The sequence below is a fragment of the Pogoniulus pusillus genome, chromosome 4, assembly GCF_015220805.1.
Source record: "Pogoniulus pusillus isolate bPogPus1 chromosome 4, bPogPus1.pri, whole genome shotgun sequence".
NCBI lineage: Eukaryota > Metazoa > Chordata > Aves > Piciformes > Lybiidae > Pogoniulus > Pogoniulus pusillus.
Window position 1 is genome coordinate 31,410,457 of NC_087267.1, and position 20,903 is coordinate 31,431,359.

Sequence of the window (20,903 nt, forward strand, 5' to 3'; positions counted from 1 at the left end):
GTAAAAAAATGAAACCAACTCTAACTTCTCAGTTGTCTATTAAGGGGCTTCTCTGACAGAATCCAAACAGCTGGGCTCCTAGACAAACAGCACAAACCGCCTTTACAAGCCAGGCAAGAAAGCTGCTTATTTTACAGTTTAATCTGAAAAACTGGAACTAAGTGAAAGCTGAGTTTAAAACAAAAGGATCTGGTATATCATTTCCTTCAATTTAAGGTTACTTTTATATTTTAAATTACGAGGCTCTTCGGTAAATTGCTTCTGACTTTGCCAAACTGTAAGAACCTGGGCAAAAATTACTGTGTCATTTATCAACCCAAACATTCTTTTCCCTAAAATGATCTTATTTAAAACAGGTTTTTGGTGTCAAACAAGAGATTATGATAACAAAAATGTTTTGCTGTTAAAAAAAATTTACTTGGATACAGTGGAGAAATTGTAGTTGAAATCTATGACAACAAACAGTAAGCTAAGTAAGTATTAAGCAAACTTAACTCTCGTTTCCTAACTTCACAACGTTTGACTGCAATTTTAGCAAGCTTTAAAAGCATGTTTATGTGCAATTAGAAATACAATTTGAAAGTATTTCTATTTCAAATTTTAGAATCATAGAATCAACCAGGTTGGAAGAGACCTCCAAGACCATCCAGTCCAACCTAGCACTCAGCCCTAGCCAGTCAACTAGACCATGGCACTAAGTGCCTCATCCAGGCTTAAATGCTGAATTATTAGATACACTATGTTTAAGGAAATATTATCTCTTCAATATATTCTGATATTTTATGCATTTTCACAACCCTCTTTCTGACAGCAGTAAATGCAATGCACGAACCAGACACTGCTTAGTTACATGAACTATACTGGATGATTCAAAAGGAAGCAGCATGTGTTCAATGAGCCTTTGGAGAAGATGAATATTAAGACTTTTCTAACAACACAGGCAGGTATGTGTACATGAACATGTGTACTTTATCCACATACAAAACTACTCTGTAGGGTTTTCTGAAGTATCAAGACCAAAAGAAAAGAGGAAAAACAGTACTACATTGGGGTTCATCATAAAAAGTCTGAAGCCTGTGTCCTAGATTCAACTGGCCTAAATTCCGCTTAAGTCCTTAGGCACAATGCTTGGTCTTGGCTAGCTGCCTCTGAGAACCTACAACCACTCAGGAGCAAATGCTAGTCATCAGGACCCAGAAGGAATTCACACTGGATAAAATGCATAACTGTAGTGGAATCAAATCTTGGGAAATGGCTGCAGAGAACAAAGGAGTGAGTTACAAGTACACTAGGTGAAAAGGGAACATGAACAGCATGCTGGCATATCTGAAATGTATTTGGATGGGATTTTTTAAACACAAGTTATCTAAAAAGATGCCCAAATTATTTTTTTGCTCCAGAAACTACCACCAGTTTCTCTTGAACACAACAAAATGAACAGTTACAAAATGTAAATTCTTTTAATGTCAGCCAAATATTATCATGATCTAAAAGACTAAGGGACCAGCCAGCTCCACAGCTATGCATCATGCTGCACAAGGCTGTTTGTTGTGAGGAACCTTGTCAGAGGACCTTTGAGAAATCTGTGCTGAAGGGCAGTTCAGTTGAAATTGCTGAAAGAAGTTATTTCATAAAGAGCACTTGCATGCCTTAACTCCACTGAGGTTTAAGTTTTCAGAAGCCAAAGGAAGGGAATGAGACTTTTCAACACCACAGAAGGGAGAAGCAGAAGGGGTCTGTTGGGAAAATTGGAAAAAGCCCATTGCAAAAGTTGCCTTTAAGTATCTCACAGAGAATCTGGACACAAGAGGAAGGGAGAGGTGGCAGATAATGGAGCATGATAAAAAAATTGATTTACACAGAAAATGCTTTGGGAAGTGCAGAAAGATGGTGGCACCAGAAAGATACAGGATAGGGATAGGAGGGAAAACCTCATCTGGGAGGTGAGGGGAAGGGTAAAGTCATCACACCATTTTCAGTGGAAAATTCCCACTAACTTACAAAAAAATTAGCAGAGGCTGATTTTTAGTCACTGAAAACACAGTAGTATTTAATCAAAAACTACTGACATAGTCTGTATTTTCCTCCTACCCCAAATGAAATAATGTGGTGTTTGAAGATGAAAATATCACAGTCTCAGTTTTTTGAAAAAAATAAGTATCTGAGGAAAGCAGGCACTGATTGTTTAATAATAACAACAGTAATAGTGTAGTTCAAATGCCTTTTTCACTGAAATATTTGAGCAATTTTGTATATTAGAAAAGTACTGCATAAGCACAGATTTACAAAACAGCAGGAGGATAATTCAGAAAGCAACATGGTCTGTAGGGTCTAAGGTTGATTTTTTGTGGAAAGAAAACTTCTGTTCACCTCCTGTCCCACAGCACTGGCCCCACACGCAGGAAAAGACATACAAGTATGAATGAATTACCTTTGATTTCTAAGGGCCCATCAATGTGTAATTCTGCTTTATCTTCATTCTTGCTGTTGTTTTCAGACCCTTGAATAACAGCAGTTCTTTTGTAGATACCTCTCTTCACCTCATCAAACACTGAAAACATGTTGTAGACACGGGCAGTGTAGCCTGCTAGCTCTGTAACCTGAGAAACACCAAATGTCTCATTTCAGTTATACTTCACAAATAGCACAGCCAACATGCTTGGTCAAAGATTAATGAAAAACTTCCCCAGCTCATCTGAGTGTTTCTCAAATGCTGTTCTGGAAGGATCAACGATATGTTTTTCAACGCCTACCAACTTCCACTCCTTGGGATTCTGTGCTAATCCATATGCCATCCAGAACTCCTAGAGCCAGCAGACAGAGACAGCTTCAGGGGACATATTTCAGCCAACTAAGCTATGACAGCTCCAGTAAATGAGGAGGTTGAAATGACTGCTCTTTTCCAAGGATCAGTAGAGTCTTTAACCACCAAAGAATAGCTGTTAGGTAACCTGAAAATAGAGGGCTTAGCATGCAAGGCAAGAGCAAAATCTCTGCATCTGCCAGCAAAATAAAACTTCACAAAAGTGAGAAAAATTGGCATCTATAATTATTCATGATTACTTCCCTGCATTTCCAAAACATCCTGTGGGAAAACTGTGGTTTTCTATGTAAACCAGGCAGCACCAGATCATCCTAATCTATACGGTAACATAAAGAAATTATTCTTCTGTAAACTGGATGCTAGAGTACCAGAGCTAAATTTGAGAGCTTGCAATAGCACTGGGCATTTTTAAGATGGTAAAGTCTCTTCAAAGGCTTTCTCCTTTTTTTCTTTTTCCTTTTTTTTTTTTTTTTCTTTTTACCACAATTTCCACCTGGTAAAGACAGAAACAACAGATCTATAGACCTGATGACTTCCTGTTCGTTGCCTCTAACACCACCAATTGCTCCTAAAGAACTGCCTCCATCTGCTGGCAGCAAAGAATTAAACTCAGACATGTTATTATAAATGTATTATTAGATGGCTTTAAAATGATTTTTTATACTAAACACAGAGAACAAGACAAAAACGTGTGTTCAAGATTATAAAATCATTAATTTGCTGTATGGTTAAACACATACACCACATGACTGAGTTCACCTATCATGGCATATGCAATTTCAATACAAAGTCCTCTATAGATTTCAGTATTTGTGCCAGCTTCAGAAGTGAGTGCTAGTTTTGGCCACAAGGCCATCAGTCCACTGGAGGTTAACAACTATACAACATCTTTAAACACTTAGTTTAAAAAGAATAATCAATGTTTCAACTCCATCAGATATACTCTGTTTTTCACTACTGGTAACTGCACTAACAGCTGTGAAAATTTTTGGGCTACCACCTTAACATCACTCTCCCCAGTGTAGTCTTCACAGCAGTTTCAGTGGGAGCGCTTGCTAGGGCTGAGTGCTCTGCACAGCATCAGCAGTGGCATTTGATAGACAGAATCCTGCATGTGATGAACAAAACTTACAGCTTGTGGCAAGTTTCTAAACCATGACCCTAGAAACTCTCTTTGTCAAAACACTAAATACTACATCTAAACTACTGGCTTGCAAAGACAAATTGAGCTGAACTCCTTTGCACACTGAATTACACAGACTGGAAGGAGGCTGCTTTGGTGAACAAGTGAGCAAAAACTGGAACTCCACTACTACTTGAAGTGGATTGAAATACAGAGTCCTTTGGAAATTGCCTGAATCATGAAATAGGAGCGACAATGTCCCATGGTATCTCTTGAAGAGAAGTATAAAGGGAAAATTAAGATGGAAGTTCACAGAACTGGTCTTTGATCTCATGCTGTCTCACCATATTATAAAACCAAGTGAGGCTTTTTTCAGTTGTTCCTACTACTTTGTGGCTTTATTTTTTGAAAACAAAACCCCACAATGTTTGTAAGTCCTCATGTAAATTATATAGATGACTTAAATGTTGAAAATATAACTGAGATTACAACAGGGTATAATAGATTTGGCAATTTCTTCAGAGCAGAGGCTAAGCAGGGGAAGACCTAAAGGAGCTTAGGTCATAATCACAGTCCATTAGAACTCCTTCTAAAAAAAAACAAACGCAGACTCCAGCCTTTTCAGAGTCTGAATCTGAAGGTGCCAAACTGCCCCCTCCACCTCACAAAGCTGCAGCTACTACAGCTGAATTCCAAGTAACAGAATCCACAATCTTTGATTAGTTGCCAAGCTAATGTGTGCCTCACACTGCAGTGGGAAAAGGGGTTCCCACCAAATGGAAGAGCAGAAACCAATTAACAAATGCAGAACCAAGATTCAGAAGGAAATATCGAGGAGAATAGCAGCATTGCCTTACTTCTCTTTTGCTTCCCAGCCCACACCTACAGAAACCCTTGAGTGAGACCACGGATAAAAGTCCAACTTCACAAGAACTTGGGTAAGGATCTGAAACAAAATCTCTGACCTTCCAGATGTACACCCCACACTTCTAGACCATTTGCTGTCATAAAGTTTTTTTCCTACTAAAATTTCTCTATTTTTCAAAGTTATTTACAATTTAACAGGTTCACATGATACTGAAAACAGCCCTACAGTTTAGGTGGCCAGAAAGCAAGTACTCAGTTCTATTTTTTTCATAGGAAACATGACTGGAACAGGTTGCCCAGTTACCCAGGTTGCCGTGGAAACACTCAAGGTCAGATTGGATGGGGCCCTGAGCAACCTCATGTAGTTAAAGATGTCCCTGCTCACTGCAGCAAGATCAGACTAGATAACATTTAGAGGTCCTTAAAAATGCTACAATTCCATGATACTTTCAACAGAAAAAGTCTCAATACAGTGGAGACAGATAGCCTGAACTCAGGTCTGTCTTCCAAACAGAGAAGGAATTTGAACAGTTATCACTAACATTCCAGGAAATTCTATTGCTTTCTGATGACACCTGAACATAGGTATTAAAAATAACATTTACATGTTGCACCATACTGGCAGCTCTGTACTTTAGACTCTGTGTGGACTTAACTCTAAAGGTCAAACTATCATTTCAAAGACCTCCATGGATATAGTCACAACATAAACTGCCTTTTAAAATGACTTTTAAAAAAATGTTTTATATTGAATGAAAATTCTGTGTTACTTTTTTCTCCCTTGTGTTTCATGAGTAGCAGATGTAACAGTACCTCTTTGTATGAAGACATAATCCTTTCAATAGCATCTGCTCCAGAGATCAGCAAGTTTCGTGACGTAGTGAAAGCTTCTGTTCTTTCACTAACCATTGCCTGTTTCTGGCCATCTTCCAATTCTAAAAGTAAAATAAAGTTTTCTGTTAAAATATTCTTCTTATCCCTACAAATTACATTATGATTATGTGAGTCACTATAGAGAAACTTTTAAATTAAGAAAAAGTTGACACTACTAAGACAACTTCTCAAAAAGAACTGGTGAATGCAACTAGTGTAGACAGTTTGGTAACAATAGGTGAGAGTATACAGAATTCATCTTCTTAGCAAAATATCCTATTCTTTTATACTATTTGTCTACCTATATATTTTTTCCTTTCAATATAACATTATTCAACCTGATTTTTTCGAAATTCAAAAAAAGTGAAACCTGAAGCAATGATCTGAAACAGATTTTAACATAAATTTACTACTTTTTCAATTGTTCCCTTTCACTCTTACTTATTTAGTGACTTCCTGTAAAAGAAAAAAATCATATTGATAGAAATTTGGCAACATGATTATATTTCTACAAAAAAGCAACAAGTTCTCTTACTATCAAAGTAATGGTTTAAGTAAAATACCTCTCTGTCATAAAAGTTCCTTTTTCCATCTGACCCCAGATCAAAGCTGTGATGCTTTGTTTATGACATTGCATCACATTAGCAAGAAAACTCTTGCTCCAAAGAAAGGAGCTGTCTCATAAGAACCTGTCAGCAGCATATACTTTTGCTGCTATGGGGTCAACAGGTTTATACAGCATAGTCAAACCACAAGGATTGCTTCTGGAAGGAATCAAGATTTAAAGACAAGTGGCTGAGCATTTTAAGACTGGATATTGTTTCAACATTAATAGTTCCATCTACAACAACGACAACAACGTGTTGTAAACCACTCCTGAAGAGCTTTCACATAGAAGATTTAGAACGAAAGGTCTCACGTGTTTTCTGCATCATGTTAACTTCTACATATATATTTATATATTGTTTAAGTCTGTTGCAGAACAGGGTCTGGGTATTATTTTTAAGTTTGTAAAGTTTTTTTTAAAGTTTGTTTTTTTTAAGCTAGCTGCTGCTAGTGTGGTAGTTCCTTTATCAGAAACTGTTATCAACATCCTCTGTGATGTTTGCACAGTGCCAATGGCCAAGAAAATCTAGAAGGAATCAATGCCTTGCAAGTCTAATGTGACTGTAAATTGTATGGGCTAGGTCAAGCAGTGCAAGAGTGTACCAAGCAACACTTTTCACTTTTAACCTCACCAAGCAGATTCTAGAAATCTGATGTCTAGAAATCCACAAGCAGTACCAAAGCCAGGTGTATCTTTCTGTCTTTATTAGCCAAATCTAAATGTTATTTTGTTTTAATTTATACACCCATAGAGGTATCCCTACATAATTACATCAAAACACCTGAAATAAACTATGGATAATTTAGGAAAAACTTTTTCAATATTCTTATGTCAATTTTGCATACAGACACCACCTATGTGTTACTCTTTCTGGCTTTGGATGTTTATCATAAGAATATAAATCAACAGAGATAGATGTACATATTTTTTAGCTTAAATTACACAGCACCAATACGTTGTCAACTAGTGGTATTTAATCCAACCACCTGAGACACAAAGAGAAGTGCACCTTTTGGGAAAAATACAAAAAAAAAAAAAAGGTAGAAAGACAAAAACCTCCCACAAAGTGAGAGATTACATAATTCTTGCTCAGGTTGTTCTCATTTATTTTAAAAAATCGTTTTCACTCCAAGAAGAATAAACTTAGGAGATAGAATCATTCATTGGTAAAAAACAAATTTAAATTTGTTTCTTACTTCTCAGGAAACCATTTTTTGCTGATCTTGTTGGAATTCTACCTTGGGCAACCCATGTTATGTAGAACCACCACAATTAAATCGTTTAGGAATCAGACACGGTTTAATTACACAATCAGAGCACTCCTCCTGTATGTAAATACAGAATTCCAGCACTCGGGCTAGCTCATCTAGCAAGAGGTTAGAGATCTCTACAGATCACTGCATCAATCATTTTAGGAGCATTTGACAAATAAAAACTATATAGAATTTATGAGCATTTAGATGTGGTGCTGAAGGACATGGTTTAGTGGTGACCTGGAAGTGCTGGGTTAACAGTTGGCCTCAACGATCTTAAAGGTCTCTTCCAACCAGAATGATTGTATGTTTCTATGATTACATTGTTCCAAAACACAGGCTCTTCTATTACATGCTTAACACCCCATCCTCACTTTTCTTGAACTTTTTGTCACTATGCGCTTAAACAATCTTCTTGACTGTCTTCAATCCCATCCTAGCAGAAAGGCTCTTGTCACGTTTTCTGTTGTGCTAATAACTTCATTATGAGGTGAAATGGCTTTGTACAAACTACTCTGTTTGGAACAGCAAGCTCTTGGTATTTCTAAAGCTGTTACCAGGATGCCAGCCAGGGTTCTGATATACCGCCATCCTAAGACATGTGAGCAGCAGCTCAGAAAGCTGAAAACCCATCTGAACACACCAACACATCTGCAAGTACTCTGAAGTATGGTAGGGCTGCATGAAATCATCCTTACAAGGTCAAACCAAGCTTGTCCAGTTAGCTCTGATTTGGAATACATCTATGAGGACCCACACAGAAATCACTCATTCCTGATTAAATGTACCCAGTTGAGAACTGACCTTTCAGCAGTCACTTGAGATCTCTGCTTAAAGAATTCTACAGAATTTGTAATATATTACAAGGAAGCCTGTTGAGGCAAACTTCCCTACTTATCTTTCACTACCCCTCCTTAATTATCTTTCTTTCTGCTCCTTTGGGGCTTTTTAATACCATCTGCAATAACACTACTTGAGTCCCATTTTACTTCCTGGAAAGTTGTCGTAGGATGTCAGAAATTATACCATCCAAGACTGAAATCTGAATTTCACATTCTCATCTGCCAGGGAGTCAGGGAAAACCAGCAGCTCCTGGCAGGTAAACACGTAGGGGAATAATTACTTCACTACAGTTCATGTAAGGTGATAAGTACTCTAGGAAAGCTAATAGTAAATTTTTTTGAAGTATCAAGAGATGCTGCAAAAAACAGCTTGCTGTCTCAACAGTGTCCACTGAAAAAGGGCTGTAAATATCATTATCACCTCATGTGACACATGGTTTCACTAAATCCTGAATTCACGATGCTTATTAGGCTTATGTTCAAAGCTGGATCTTCTGCATTGCTCTTTCCTCATCTAACTTGCTATGCTTTAAAGTTATGCACAAGAACAGATGTTGTAATAAAGACTGCAAAGAATAAATAAATACAAATGGCATTTAGGACAAGTATAGTCTTTTGCAGATGCAACTTTATAGAAATATTTAGAAATGAAGAGAGAAAAGGTATTACCGCCATCTGCAAACCCTGTTGCAGTGATGATGGGCACAGCAACCATAATCATACCACAGCTACTCCAGACATATTTCATCAGGAACTGCTCTATCATGATGTACCATAAACGTTTGGACAAAATGAGGTTCATTTGATCTGCCAAAGCCTTGTAGCTTTTTTGCAGTTGCCTCAATTCTACCTACAGTTAAAAAAAAACCAAACAACATTAATACAACGCAAAACAGGTGCATATATCACACAAGATACGTTCACACACATGCGTGAAATAGATATCCAGAGCTGCAACTTCCAAGTCACATCTGCTGCACGGCACTTTATTTTCAGTGATCAATCTCCCATCAGAAGTGCACAACTTTCTGGAAGTTTGCGGGCCTGGTTCTTATGTACATGCCATCATCCCTCAATTGTCATGTTTTCAGCTCTGTTAAGATGTCCCAGATATACAAGAACAACATACAAGGCAGTCACAACAATTGATTCTAACAACCAAAACAAAACTGATTCTACATTCTCTTAATAAAGCTGCAGTTACAGAGTTTCACAGCAACTGAAACTCCTCATACCAGAAAGCATTTGGGGATCAATTATCTCCAATGACTCAAAGAGTTGATCCCTGAAATGCAATGCTGCTTGTGTTTTGCAAGCAATCTGGAGAAGAAACAACTATCCCAAGAGGTTTAACAGGTCACAGACAGTCACACTGACAATGTAATACAGTGCATTCGGTTCAAGCCAGTGTATGTTAGAATCGCAAAAATGTTTAATTTAGCTGCACTTACTATACATTACCATAGGCAGCTTCTGAGAACAACTGTTTCTACCAAAAAAATCCCATGTGCATTATATAATCACTGCTTAAGCTGAAAGAGTAATACTTCAGACTGGTTTCCAGCTTTCATTTTCACCTTATATGATGCAACTGTTTTTTTTTTCCAAATCGTGTCTGAAAGGTGTTACAATCAAAATTCACTTCCATGAAAAACACAAGGAGTTTCTTAATAAGGTGGCTTTGAACCATGCCATTAGTTTATGTAACTGACTGATAAAGTACTGTACTTAAGCTATTTTAAGACTTTGATGAGTACATCTTCGCTCAGCTTTGTAAAACAGTGTCAAAGGCTGTAGTGCTCTCTGTGCTATCAGTTTTCTCCTAGACTTTCTGGTGTGCCCTGGCTGCTCTTTCTGCAGTATTAAACCTGCTAGTTCATAGACATGGGTGGGGAAAGAAAATAGCTTGGCCAAGTTAAGCGGGGGAAAAACAGTAACGGAAATTGGCTTTCTAGAGAAGCACAGGATTCAGCTGCAAAACAGGAACACTGTCAGAGCACAAGGGAACTTCGGTCTGCTCCCCCCAGACACAGCCTGTGAGGCGGCTTTTTCCGAAGAAACGGGAAGTGCTATCTGTAAACACGTTCAAATGTCAGAGGGACCCAAAGTGCTCGGGAAGGGCAGCTGAGAAGTGTGGGTTGGGTCCAGCATTGCTGAAGTGACCCCAACACCCTCCAGTTTCTCTTCTCCTTACCTTGTGGCCTCGGTAAAAGGCGATCTCTTCCACGTTGGCGATGATGCGTGAATGCATGAAGCGCAAATAGCCCTTCTTGTGAGCCTCCTCAGCCACTAGCTTGCCAAACTTGGGCGAGCAGGCTTTGAGTACACGGGCTGTAGCATAGACAACAAGCCCAGCCAGGAGCGTGGGCCCGATGGGGTTAGCCCCCCGGGACCGAGCTGTGCGGATGAGGGTGTAGGAGGTGAGCACGACATCCAGGATAGGCTTGGTGAGGTTGGAGTAGAGATGAGCCACAGACTGTGAGAACATCATGATGTCCTCAGTGAGGGACTGGTCAGGGTTGGCCAGCCGCCCATCCATGCTGATGACTCTGTAGTAAGTCTGGTTGGCAAAGTAGGTCTCATAGGCATGATCCACCAGGCGCGTACGGAAGGCGAGGGCCAGCTTGCACTCCAGGTAGCGTATAGTGCTGTTCACGAAAGTGGCTGGGATTGCAATCATCAACCACTTGATTAATTTGAACACAAAGCTCCTAGGCTTTTTTTCCACGATGCTTTTCACAATCTTCCCATCGAGGGCGGCCACATAGATGGAGAGAAAGGTCCTGGAAACCAGAGCGACCGAGTGCAGGCAAAGCAAGCCCAGCTCGGCGCTCACCAGCTTTGGAAAGAACAGCTTACGAAGTTCCAGCAGCTGCTTGAAAAATTCTGCATCCACGGCCGGGGAGGCTCTGCCCCTGCTGCCGGTGCGGTGCGGTTCAGTCCGGCCGTCATCCTGCGAGACGCCTTTGCAGCCCGCCCGCTTCATGCGCTTGCGGATGATGGGATAGAGGATTTTGAGTCCATACGCCGCAGCCAACAGGCACGCAGCCCTCTTCGCAGTGCTTGCCCTGCTCCATTGCACCCGCCGGGCCGCCGCATGCAGCATATGTGTCATCCTGCTCCGCCGGAGGCACCGCTTCGCGTTGGTCCCAGCGTGGGCGGCTCACGCCCAGCCGGAAAGTCGGCCCCGCCGGGTCTTCATTGGGCCGCCAGGGGCCCGGCTCACCCCTGGCCGCCCTGCCGTGACAGCTGCCGACTGAGCCCTGCCTCCAAGGGGCGACGGTCGCCTTCAAAGCGCGGCGCGTTGCACAACGCAGCCCGGCGCCGCGCAGCACGCCCCGCCGACCACCATTGGCTACACCGCGCGGGGCGGCACCGGCACCGGCCCCGGCCCCGGCCCCGGCCCGGCTCCGGGCCACGGCCGCTCGCTTACGATTTGTCAGAGGCGGCCACGGCGTTGTGGGTCCCCGAGCACCCGGCTTCGGGTTCACAGCGGGTCCTCAGTGTTCGGGCCTCGGGATTGCAGCGGGTCCCTCAACGTTCGGGCCTCGGGTTCACGGCGGGTGCGTCAGCGTTCGGGCCTCGGGTTCACGGCGGGTCCCTCAGAGCTCAGCGGCAGCCCCAGCGTTGATCCCCTGGTACTCAGCTCTGGTGCACGGCGGGTCCCCGGAGGTCGGCCCAGTAGCACCAGCTGGCCTCAGGCTTCGGCTGTCCCTTTCCTTCCGCCTGCCCTGCAGAGCAGGCACCGCCTCCGGCCCCAGCCTCTCTAGTGGTGAGGAGGGAGGGGATGACAGGAAGGGACGGCACGGAGGGAGCTCAGGCCCCGCGGCAGTCCCTGCAGTGTTGAGACATGGCGTCAGCCCCGGCGGTGTCCAGAGCTTTCTCCCGGGGCGAGGGGGCTGTAACGGTGGGGTGCAGGGTGCGGGGCGAAGGCAGCGCGCAGCCAGGGCCGGCGGCTGAGGGGCCACCTCGGGTCAATCTGGCCGGGCGGCTGCGGCAGGCACCCGGGCAGCACGGCGGCTGCGGGGCAGCGCTTGCAAAATACCCGCAGTTTATTTCCTGTCGTCTCGTCGAAAGGAAGCTGGTTATTATTGTGCTCCTGCAGCGTTATTAGTCGAAAACAACCCCGAGCCACTCTCAGGGACCCTACAGCAAAACCAGGCTAAATTCGCACTAAGTTAACAATAAAGACAGTTACTTAGCTCCTTTATTTTATTTCTGCTTATCTAATTTCTTATTTCCAGTTATTCACTTGTAAAAGGTGCTGTAATTGAAATTACCTTAGCATGTGCGTGTAAAAACAGATCTGAAAAACGTGTTTACCGGGCATTTACAGAAGTGCTGAAGTCCAGCCTGCCCCGAGAAACGGAGTGGCACCAGCTGCCCTCGCTGTAATTCAACATACACGGGGTTAAAGCAAGTCGCTGTTACAGAACATCCCTGGACAGAGTGCAACGGTAGTGTTTAGATAGCAGCACAAGCTTCAGGGAGAAGAAATAATAACTTTGGTTTGAGAGCAAGGTCTTTGCTTTTAAAAATCAGGTATCACTTACCTAAACATCCAGGTGCCTTCCAAGAAACTCAGTAAACTTAAGGCCAGCAAGACAAGACCAAGTACGATCGATTTCTCACTACTTCCTACGAGGTTGCAAAAATTGTGTCCACAATCAGCTTGGCAGGTAATGTGGAGAAAACTTTGCCAGTCAGAACAGGCTAGAGATCTGGATAGAAGTCCTTCTAGCTTTTTTATTCTTAATACATCATGCAAAGCTAGGAAAACGTTTTCAAAGTCTTATGCAGTGCAGTACGGACACAGTTAACATTCAGTTAGTAGGTATGCGTGGTTTCACCATAGTTTATTTTGTCAGTAAAATATATTTCTCATCACACATTGGCTAGGGAATTTCTTTGCTTAGGGGTTGCTGTTTTTTAATCATGATCTCTAGTCAGATGCTTCCCATTCTGGCTTGTGTGTATCTCTTAGATTTTGCCAAGCCACAGTTATCTGCAATATTTAATTACTCTAGCACTTTCTTACCAAGGGGAAAGTTCACAGTTCTGTTTCAGTTCTGCATATCTGCTGACCTTTCACTTCACAAGATCCCAAAGGACTGAAACTTTTGGCAAGTGCAGACATACACCCCACAGTCAGATTTGTGGGAACATCTAAGTAAGGCATATCTGACAATGCAGTGTTTCAGTCAATACAGGCAATGTATTTTCTTTTGAAAGCCTAGAGAAAAGCCTAAACTTGTTCTCAATACACTCTTTCTTCTGTTCTTGCTGCCTAGAGAGTTTTGCTCTGCCAAACTGCAGAGCATTTCCTGCTCTATAATCTGTGCCCAAAATCCTCTTTATGGAACAGGGCCTTAAGTGGCAGATTTTTTTGTTTTGAATGGTGAAGGTAGCAATTTTACTACGTTTAGTCTGGTAAAATATTAGCAAAGCTGCAATAGTACTGCTGCAGTACTTGAGTGCTCTGTTAGCTCCATTTCTACTGACTTTAAATTAAACCCCCTGAAGATAAGTGCAAAGGATAAGTTTGAGTAATTAATGCAATGGAGCACATGGGATGTTGATATTAGAACCAGACCTTATAGCAGCCTGCATGAAGGCCTGGAAGGGACCTTTTATAAGGGCTTGTGATAGAATGAGAGATAATGGACTGAAGAGTGAGAATGGATTTAGACTAAATATTAGAAAGAATTTTTTTGCAGTGAGGGTGAGACACTGGAACAGGTTGTCTAGAAGGTTTGTGCATGCCCCCTCCCTAGAGCTGTTCAAGGCCAAGTTGGATGATCTCATCCAGATTGAGTAATCTGGTCTAGTGGAACGTGTCCCTGCCCATGGTAGAGGAGTTGGAACTAGATGATCTTTAAGGTCCCTTCCAATCCAAATCATTCTATGAATCTGTGAATAGGGGAGTTATCTTCTTCTCTTTTAAAAGAAAGTCTCATGGTTAATTTTCATCAAACACATTAAAAGAATGTATGTGTATTTCCTGAATATAGGAACCAATAACTGGAGAAAAGAGTAAGAGGAGCTTATCCTATTATAAATGTTTAATATTCTGTAATAAATTTTCACTGTTTTAAGTCAATATTCCAGCAGAGCAGAATGCCATAATTCTGCTCCCAACTACAAAACTAAAACTGTTCATTATCAAAAAAGTACTTCTCTCTCACTTTCTATAGAAATTAGTTGTGCTTGGATACAAACACAAAGCAGAAATGGAAACAATGAATATCTGCCTGACTGTATTCCATGATAGACATGTCGCTTTGGGACGCGATTTATTTGGTACGGTTGTCTTAGGGTGACGGTTGGACTCGATGATCTTAGAGATCTTTTCCAACCAAAACAATTCTGTGATTCTTTACTGTTTAACCATGTAGGAACTAGAATGTACTTGTGGCAACACTGATGTCTCTTTTTGCTATTCTATTGGATGCTTGCTGTCTTCCACTCCAGCACTGTGTACTTGCATGACTTTGTGACTCTAATGGAGATGTTGAAATTGAAATATATAAGAGATATTAGCCAGCCTTACTCATTGATCATTTTTTATGCCTCCTGATTCAATAATTCCATAAAAAATAAAATGTGTAATTTTTGAATCAAAAGACTATTTACCTGATGCCATATATGCTTCTCACACACAGTCCAGTGGCTGTAATTAGTCTTTGCAGTAAAGTGGAATATCCTGGCTGCTGATGGTCTTTGCCATGGTGCCATAAAGACAAACAAAACAAAATGTAAAGGTACTGAAAAACAGATATAAATTATGCATTTTGTATCATTGCTTTTAAGGATTTTTGACATTTAGACACCTATAGATCATTCATAAAGTACACAGCTGCCTATATCTAGATTAAATATATGTGGGCCCTTACAGTGTCCATTGGTTTCAAATGCATACTGAGCTGTAAACAATTTCTATAATTTGATGCCCTGTAATATGGCATGCTAGGAATGTCTGCTTTTCTCTTCAATTATAAGCTCTATGTTTATATACTGGTGTCATAAAGTCGTAGAATGAGGGTTGGAAGGGACCACAAGGATCATCTAGTTCCAACCCCCATGCCATGGGCAGGTACACTCTACCCTAGATAAGGCTGGCCAGAGCCCCATCCGGCCTGGCCTTAAACACCTCCAGGGATGGGGCCTCAACCATCTCCCTGGGCAACCCATTCCAGGCTCTCACCACTCTCATGGTGAAGAATTTCCTCCTCACGTCCAGCCTGAACCTACCTATCTCCAGCTTTGCTCCATTCCCCCTAGTCCTGTCACTCCCTGATATCCTGAAAAGTCCTTCCCCAGCTTTTTTGTAGGCTCCCTTCAGATACTGGAAGGCCACAATAAGGTCACATTGGAGCCTCCTCTTCTCCAGACTAAACAGCCCTAACTCCCTCAGTCTGTCCTCATAGGAGAGGTGCTCCAGCCCTCTGTTCAACCCAGTGGATGCTCCAGCACATCCACATCCTTCTTGTAATGGGGCCTCCAGAACTGGATACAGTACTCCAGGTGCGGTCTCACCAGAGCGGTGTGCATCTGGTGTGCAGATAGTAAGACTCAGTTTGAGCCAAATTCAACAGAGGACAATCAAGTAAACACCTTACCCTGAAGTATGTTCAAACTTTCTGTTGACTTGAATGTCATCACTTACCTAAGTGCAGAAATACAGGGAATTGGTTTGCAACGTCGAGGCAAATTAAGACATTTTCACCAAAAAAGGGAGATACGATACCTAACCTTTGATTTCAGATTTGTAGCAGCAGAAATTTTCTGCTTACTCTTGCCTCAGTAGGATATCCAGACACTAATTTGTTTAGGATATGAAGATCAAGCCAAGTAGGAGGCTCCCGTTTTAACATGACACGTGGAAGTTTCTTGAAGAAATGTCACTGCAGTAAGACTGATCCTGCCAAGCAAGTGGTTCCAACCATTTTACTCCTAATGAGGCCCCACAGTACCCAGACTAGGCAGAGAGGTATTATGGAAACATGGGCAAGAGGAAGTGGGGAAGTCCTGCTCTGTTGTTTGGTTCCTGAGTACAGACACCACAGAGATGGTGTAAATGGGGGGCATTCCTGCACCAGAAATCATCTTCCCCTTATTCTGTCTTCAGGGAGAATACACACTTGCTGCTGTAAATTTAAACCCTCCATGACTTGTGGGTTATGAGAATTCATTCATAAGGGTTTCAAGTAATCTGGCTGGCAGGACAATCAATAGCAGCCCAATCACAGACAATTCTGAGAACAGCATGATTCTAGATGGCACACTGTTCTAAAAAGAAGTCTAAACAAGTTGTTTTTCTTTTACAGAGAGAAAGGGAAAAAAGGCCAAGGACAGAGAAGGTCAGTGTCAGCTGCTCCAACCACAGTGAACTGCTGGCTGATGCTCTCAGACAAGGAATTACACTTTCAGTATATAGGCTTTGATACTTAAAAACTTTCATATCTGATTTTTTTAGACATATTTCTCTTGTTAAATTTATTTCTTATTCCACACAGCTAGCTCAGCTGAAGCCAGGATTCCAGAAAACTAGAATTATGGGAAGTATGTGTCTATTTTATGTCTTCAGAAGTCCCAAATATGTTACTTACGTTTTTCAGATTTTGCTTAAAATTTGCAACGTGTGCTGAGTTAAGCCCATCCTGGGGTGGGAGAGTGGACTGCAAACCTGACCCCAGGTGGACAGAGAAACCTGGGCTCCTCTTGGAAGGGGGGACACCCCTGGGTCAAAGTTTATTCCACACCCACTTCCTGCCCACAACTCTAAGAGGCAAACAACTCCCTGATCACTCTCTTTCACCTGCCTTCACCTCTGCAACACTTTGTGCTGCTGCTCCTGTTAATCACACGGGCAGGCCTGCTATCTTGTGTTGGGGCCTGCATCCAAGGAAAATCCATTTCAATACAGATAATCCACTGCCATCCAACCTGGTCTTGTATATATATCTGTATCTATGCCCTTCCCTTACATCTCTGTAACCTTCCTTTTTCCCTAAATACCTTTTTTGTTGTTGTTGTTGTAGTTAAAATTACTTTTTAACTTCCAAATCAGTTCAATCATGGAATCATAGAATCAACCAGATTGGAAGAGACCTTCAAGATCATCCAGTCCAACCTATCCCCCAGCCCTATCCAGTCAACTAGACCATGGCACTAAGTGCCTCATCCAGTCTTCTCAAGGCTGTTCTTTGGTTGTTTTACCCCTTCTATACTTCTGATGCCTAATTTTTTCTGCACAGGGAGAAGGGGAGAGGGGAGGCATCCTAAATTCTGTTCCATTGGGCTTGTGGGCTCTGACAAAGCTTAAACAGCAGTACAATGTCACAGCTATCTTTTAAAATGATTTCTTTTAGGACAGAACCATCGGCCAGGGTAGTATAAAATACCGCACAGAAAGTATGACTTTATTTCTCCGTAAGATGTTCTCAAGGCAGAGGAGCATCAACTGGAAGAAGACCCTGCAACTCTATAAACAAAGTCCAAGCACTGGATTTGCCAAACAAAAGTTTTCATTTAAAACAGACTTAACTTTGTTTTGGTCAATATTCAGGCACCTACATTTCTGCTACTTAGCATTTAAAGGATACCAGAAATTCCCACCTAGGGTAGAAGACACAAAGGCATTTACATTGTTATTCTACAAATATATTTCATTACCTAATATTAGATATCATGATCAAACATTTTGAGAGAAAAAAAATCAAAGTTAAAATATGTTAATACCAAACCCAGTAATGTTGTAAAATATTTAAACCCAACTGTGAGAATCCCAAGGGTTTGGGGTTACTTTTACTACACATTCATCTCTTCAGTAACTCCTTCCTTTGTTATAATGAGCATTAGAGAAGGACACTTGCTGGGAAGCAGAAGATTCATTAAAAAACATGAGAACCTCTTGCAGTTAGTTCTAAGAAATTACTTGAAAACACATCTTCTGTCTGTCTGTCTCCAGAGAGTACAAGTTTTCACATGAGCAGCGTGTGTTCACTCAAGGGAAAGACTGGCCTGCTTAAGGAAAAAGGATGCTCAAATCTTCAGGGTACAATAATGCTGCAGACACTTTCACTTCATTCGTTTTTTCAGCTACCTATCCTAGCTGCTGTGTGTTGGGACATTGGGTAGGAGCTTAACATAGGTGTTCTGAGTTGCCCATCAGAAGACATCTTTTCTTTGATTATACAGGAGTTCTGTGAGGACTTGCTCACAGCTGGATGTCAAAAGTTGCATGATCAATATTTCAACACCAACTTCCATACTAAACAGAAATACTGGGGATAGCTCAACAATAAAACATGCTATCAAGTAAAATTATTCAGTTTATATATCAGATATTTTAGAGAAGCATATCTTTTCACTTTTATAGTCTTCTAGTTGTGAATTCTATAAACACCTTAGCAAAAGCATTAAAAAGAAATAAAAAAAACCCAAAACCAAGCAAACCAAACCCTAAAAAAAACCCCACCTCACAGTTTAAGTAAGTTTTAATATTAGGCTCCTAATATTTTTTTCAGAGCACTATTCATAGCGTTGTACTAATGGAACTGAACAGTAGTACCCTGAGAAAAAGACTAATTTTTTTCCTGTGTCAGACCACAGGAAAAAATTATATAGAATTTTAACAATTGCTTTGTAAATGGCTGCCTTCACTTGCCAAAACGATGGGATTGAGTCACAGGGAAGGGACTGAGGAGAGCAGTGTGCTGTCAAGTCGTTGCAGGAGCACAGTGAACACCCACAGCTCTGTATCCCTCCTTAAGGGTTTGTCCCTGTTTACACCCAAAAAATCATCAGCTAGCCCCAGGGTCAAAGACAGCTACTAATAGAAAATGCTCATTGGTTCTCTTGTTGTCCTAGAGTACCTGAGGAGAGCAGGATGAAGAGGAAGGTTCTTTCTTGCTCTAAAACTTAGGGTGATTGTAGCAGTGACACGCTGGACCTGAAAGACAAAACAGCAGCTGTGTAACCTACTCCAGTAACTGTGAATTAGACTCACCCTGTGAGAAATATACATTTGATCCGATCAATTCATGGCAGGAGGCCCGAGACAGGGAGGAAGGGGGGGTTTGAATGGAGCTGCACTCCTCCTTGCACAACCATCACAGAAGCATACACTTGGCTTAAGATAACAGCAATAAATAATTAGAAGCTAGAAAGCTTGGTGGAGGAGTGAGGCAGGTGGAAGAGACAGCCTTTGTGCATGAGCAAACAGAGGACTAATTTGGAGTTCAAGGAGCGGACACTTGAGGAAGATCCCTTACTTCATCCCTGAAGACCACCAGAAGGACACTGGAATGGGCTGCCCGGGGAGGTGGTGGAGTAGCCATCCTTGGGGCAGTTCAAGGCAAGGTTGGATGTGACACTTGGTGCCATGGTCCAGCCTTGAGCTCTGTGGTAAAGGGTTGGACTTGATGATCTGTGAGGTCTCTTCCAACCCTGATGATACTGTGATACTGTGTGACCACCGAGTAAAAAGAGACACCTCCCATTCTTAGAACTGATAAGCAAAACCCAACCTTTTCTTAGAATTAGTAATGAATATGTAATAGAATAGGCTACAAAAAGAGAACACTGAAAACAAAAGGTGTGCGTTAGGGTAGAGCAGAGCCTCCCCACGCACCCAGGCCTGTACATTGCTTGATTCCTGCAACTCTATTAAAGCCTTATTTTGCAGATACCAGCCTGTATAGAAATGCAAGTGGTAGAGGAAGGCTGGCAGCAACAAGGCATCACCCCATCAGCTTGCCCCACCTGGCTTTCTGCTTCCTTTTCCTGTCCCTAATCCACCCTCCCCCTCTCTTCTGCCAGCACTGGGCGGCCTAGGGGCACGAAGGGCAGCTGCCCTAGCACTCCCGGAGAGGAGGCAGCCCTGCAGCATGGCCCTGTGGCCCTGCTGGAAGGCAGCAAACTCTCCCGGTGCTGGCTGCTGCCTCAGCTCTCCAACCCCTGCTCCACACAGGGCGGCACTCCCTGCTTCCTCAGCAGCAGAAAATGAACTGGGTCGGGGGCAGCCGGTGAGTGAAGCTCTTCAGAGGCTCCCAGCGGTGGCTCCATGCAGAGGCAGCAGTACCTCAGAGGCCAGGCACAGCTCTGGTGTGTCTGGCAGCCTGAACTTTCCCTGGCCAACCGGACACAGCCATGGTGCATGTGGCAGCCCTGGGGGTCTCCTCACAGAGTGGCAGTGCCACAGTGTCTGTTTCAGGCCCGATGACCCCTCACAGACCATCAGACTACAGTGTATGTGACAGCCCCGTGTCCCCCGGCCCGGAGCCCGGCTCTGGGAAGAGACACAGGCTCCAGCCATAGGGAGAGGGGTGTGTGTGTGTCACATTTGGGCCTAAATACCTCTCCACAGACTGGGGCTGGGTGAGGCTTTCCCACCTGGGCCTTTCCTCATGCTCTCACAAATGGCAGTGATTAGCTGTAGGGGCAAAAGACATGTTTAGTTACTGAAATTCACTGAAATACTGAAAGAATCAATTCGTAGTGCCTAAAGGAA

At 42.3% G+C, this 20,903-nt stretch overlaps 1 protein-coding gene across 2 annotated transcripts in view; it reads right to left on the reverse strand.

Moving 5' to 3' along the window:
- The window catches only part of ABCD2 (ATP binding cassette subfamily D member 2), a 51,732-nt gene extending 39,419 nt beyond the window's left edge, over positions 1 to 12,313 (reverse strand). The window contains exons 1-4 of one of the 2 annotated variants that reach the window (XM_064142478.1): positions 10,584 to 12,313; positions 9,062 to 9,239; positions 5,628 to 5,749; positions 2,432 to 2,600 (exon numbers count right to left, since the gene is read on the reverse strand). In XM_064142478.1, the coding sequence (XP_063998548.1) occupies positions 2,432 to 2,600; positions 5,628 to 5,749; positions 9,062 to 9,239; positions 10,584 to 11,504 (1,390 nt within the window). In that variant the 5' untranslated portion in view covers positions 11,505 to 12,313. Of the gene's footprint in view, positions 1 to 2,431; positions 2,601 to 5,627; positions 5,750 to 9,058; positions 9,240 to 10,583 lie in introns of both variants that reach the window. The other variant, XM_064142477.1, reaches the window with a different exon arrangement.
- Between the last annotated feature and the right edge of the window lie 8,590 nt (positions 12,314 to 20,903).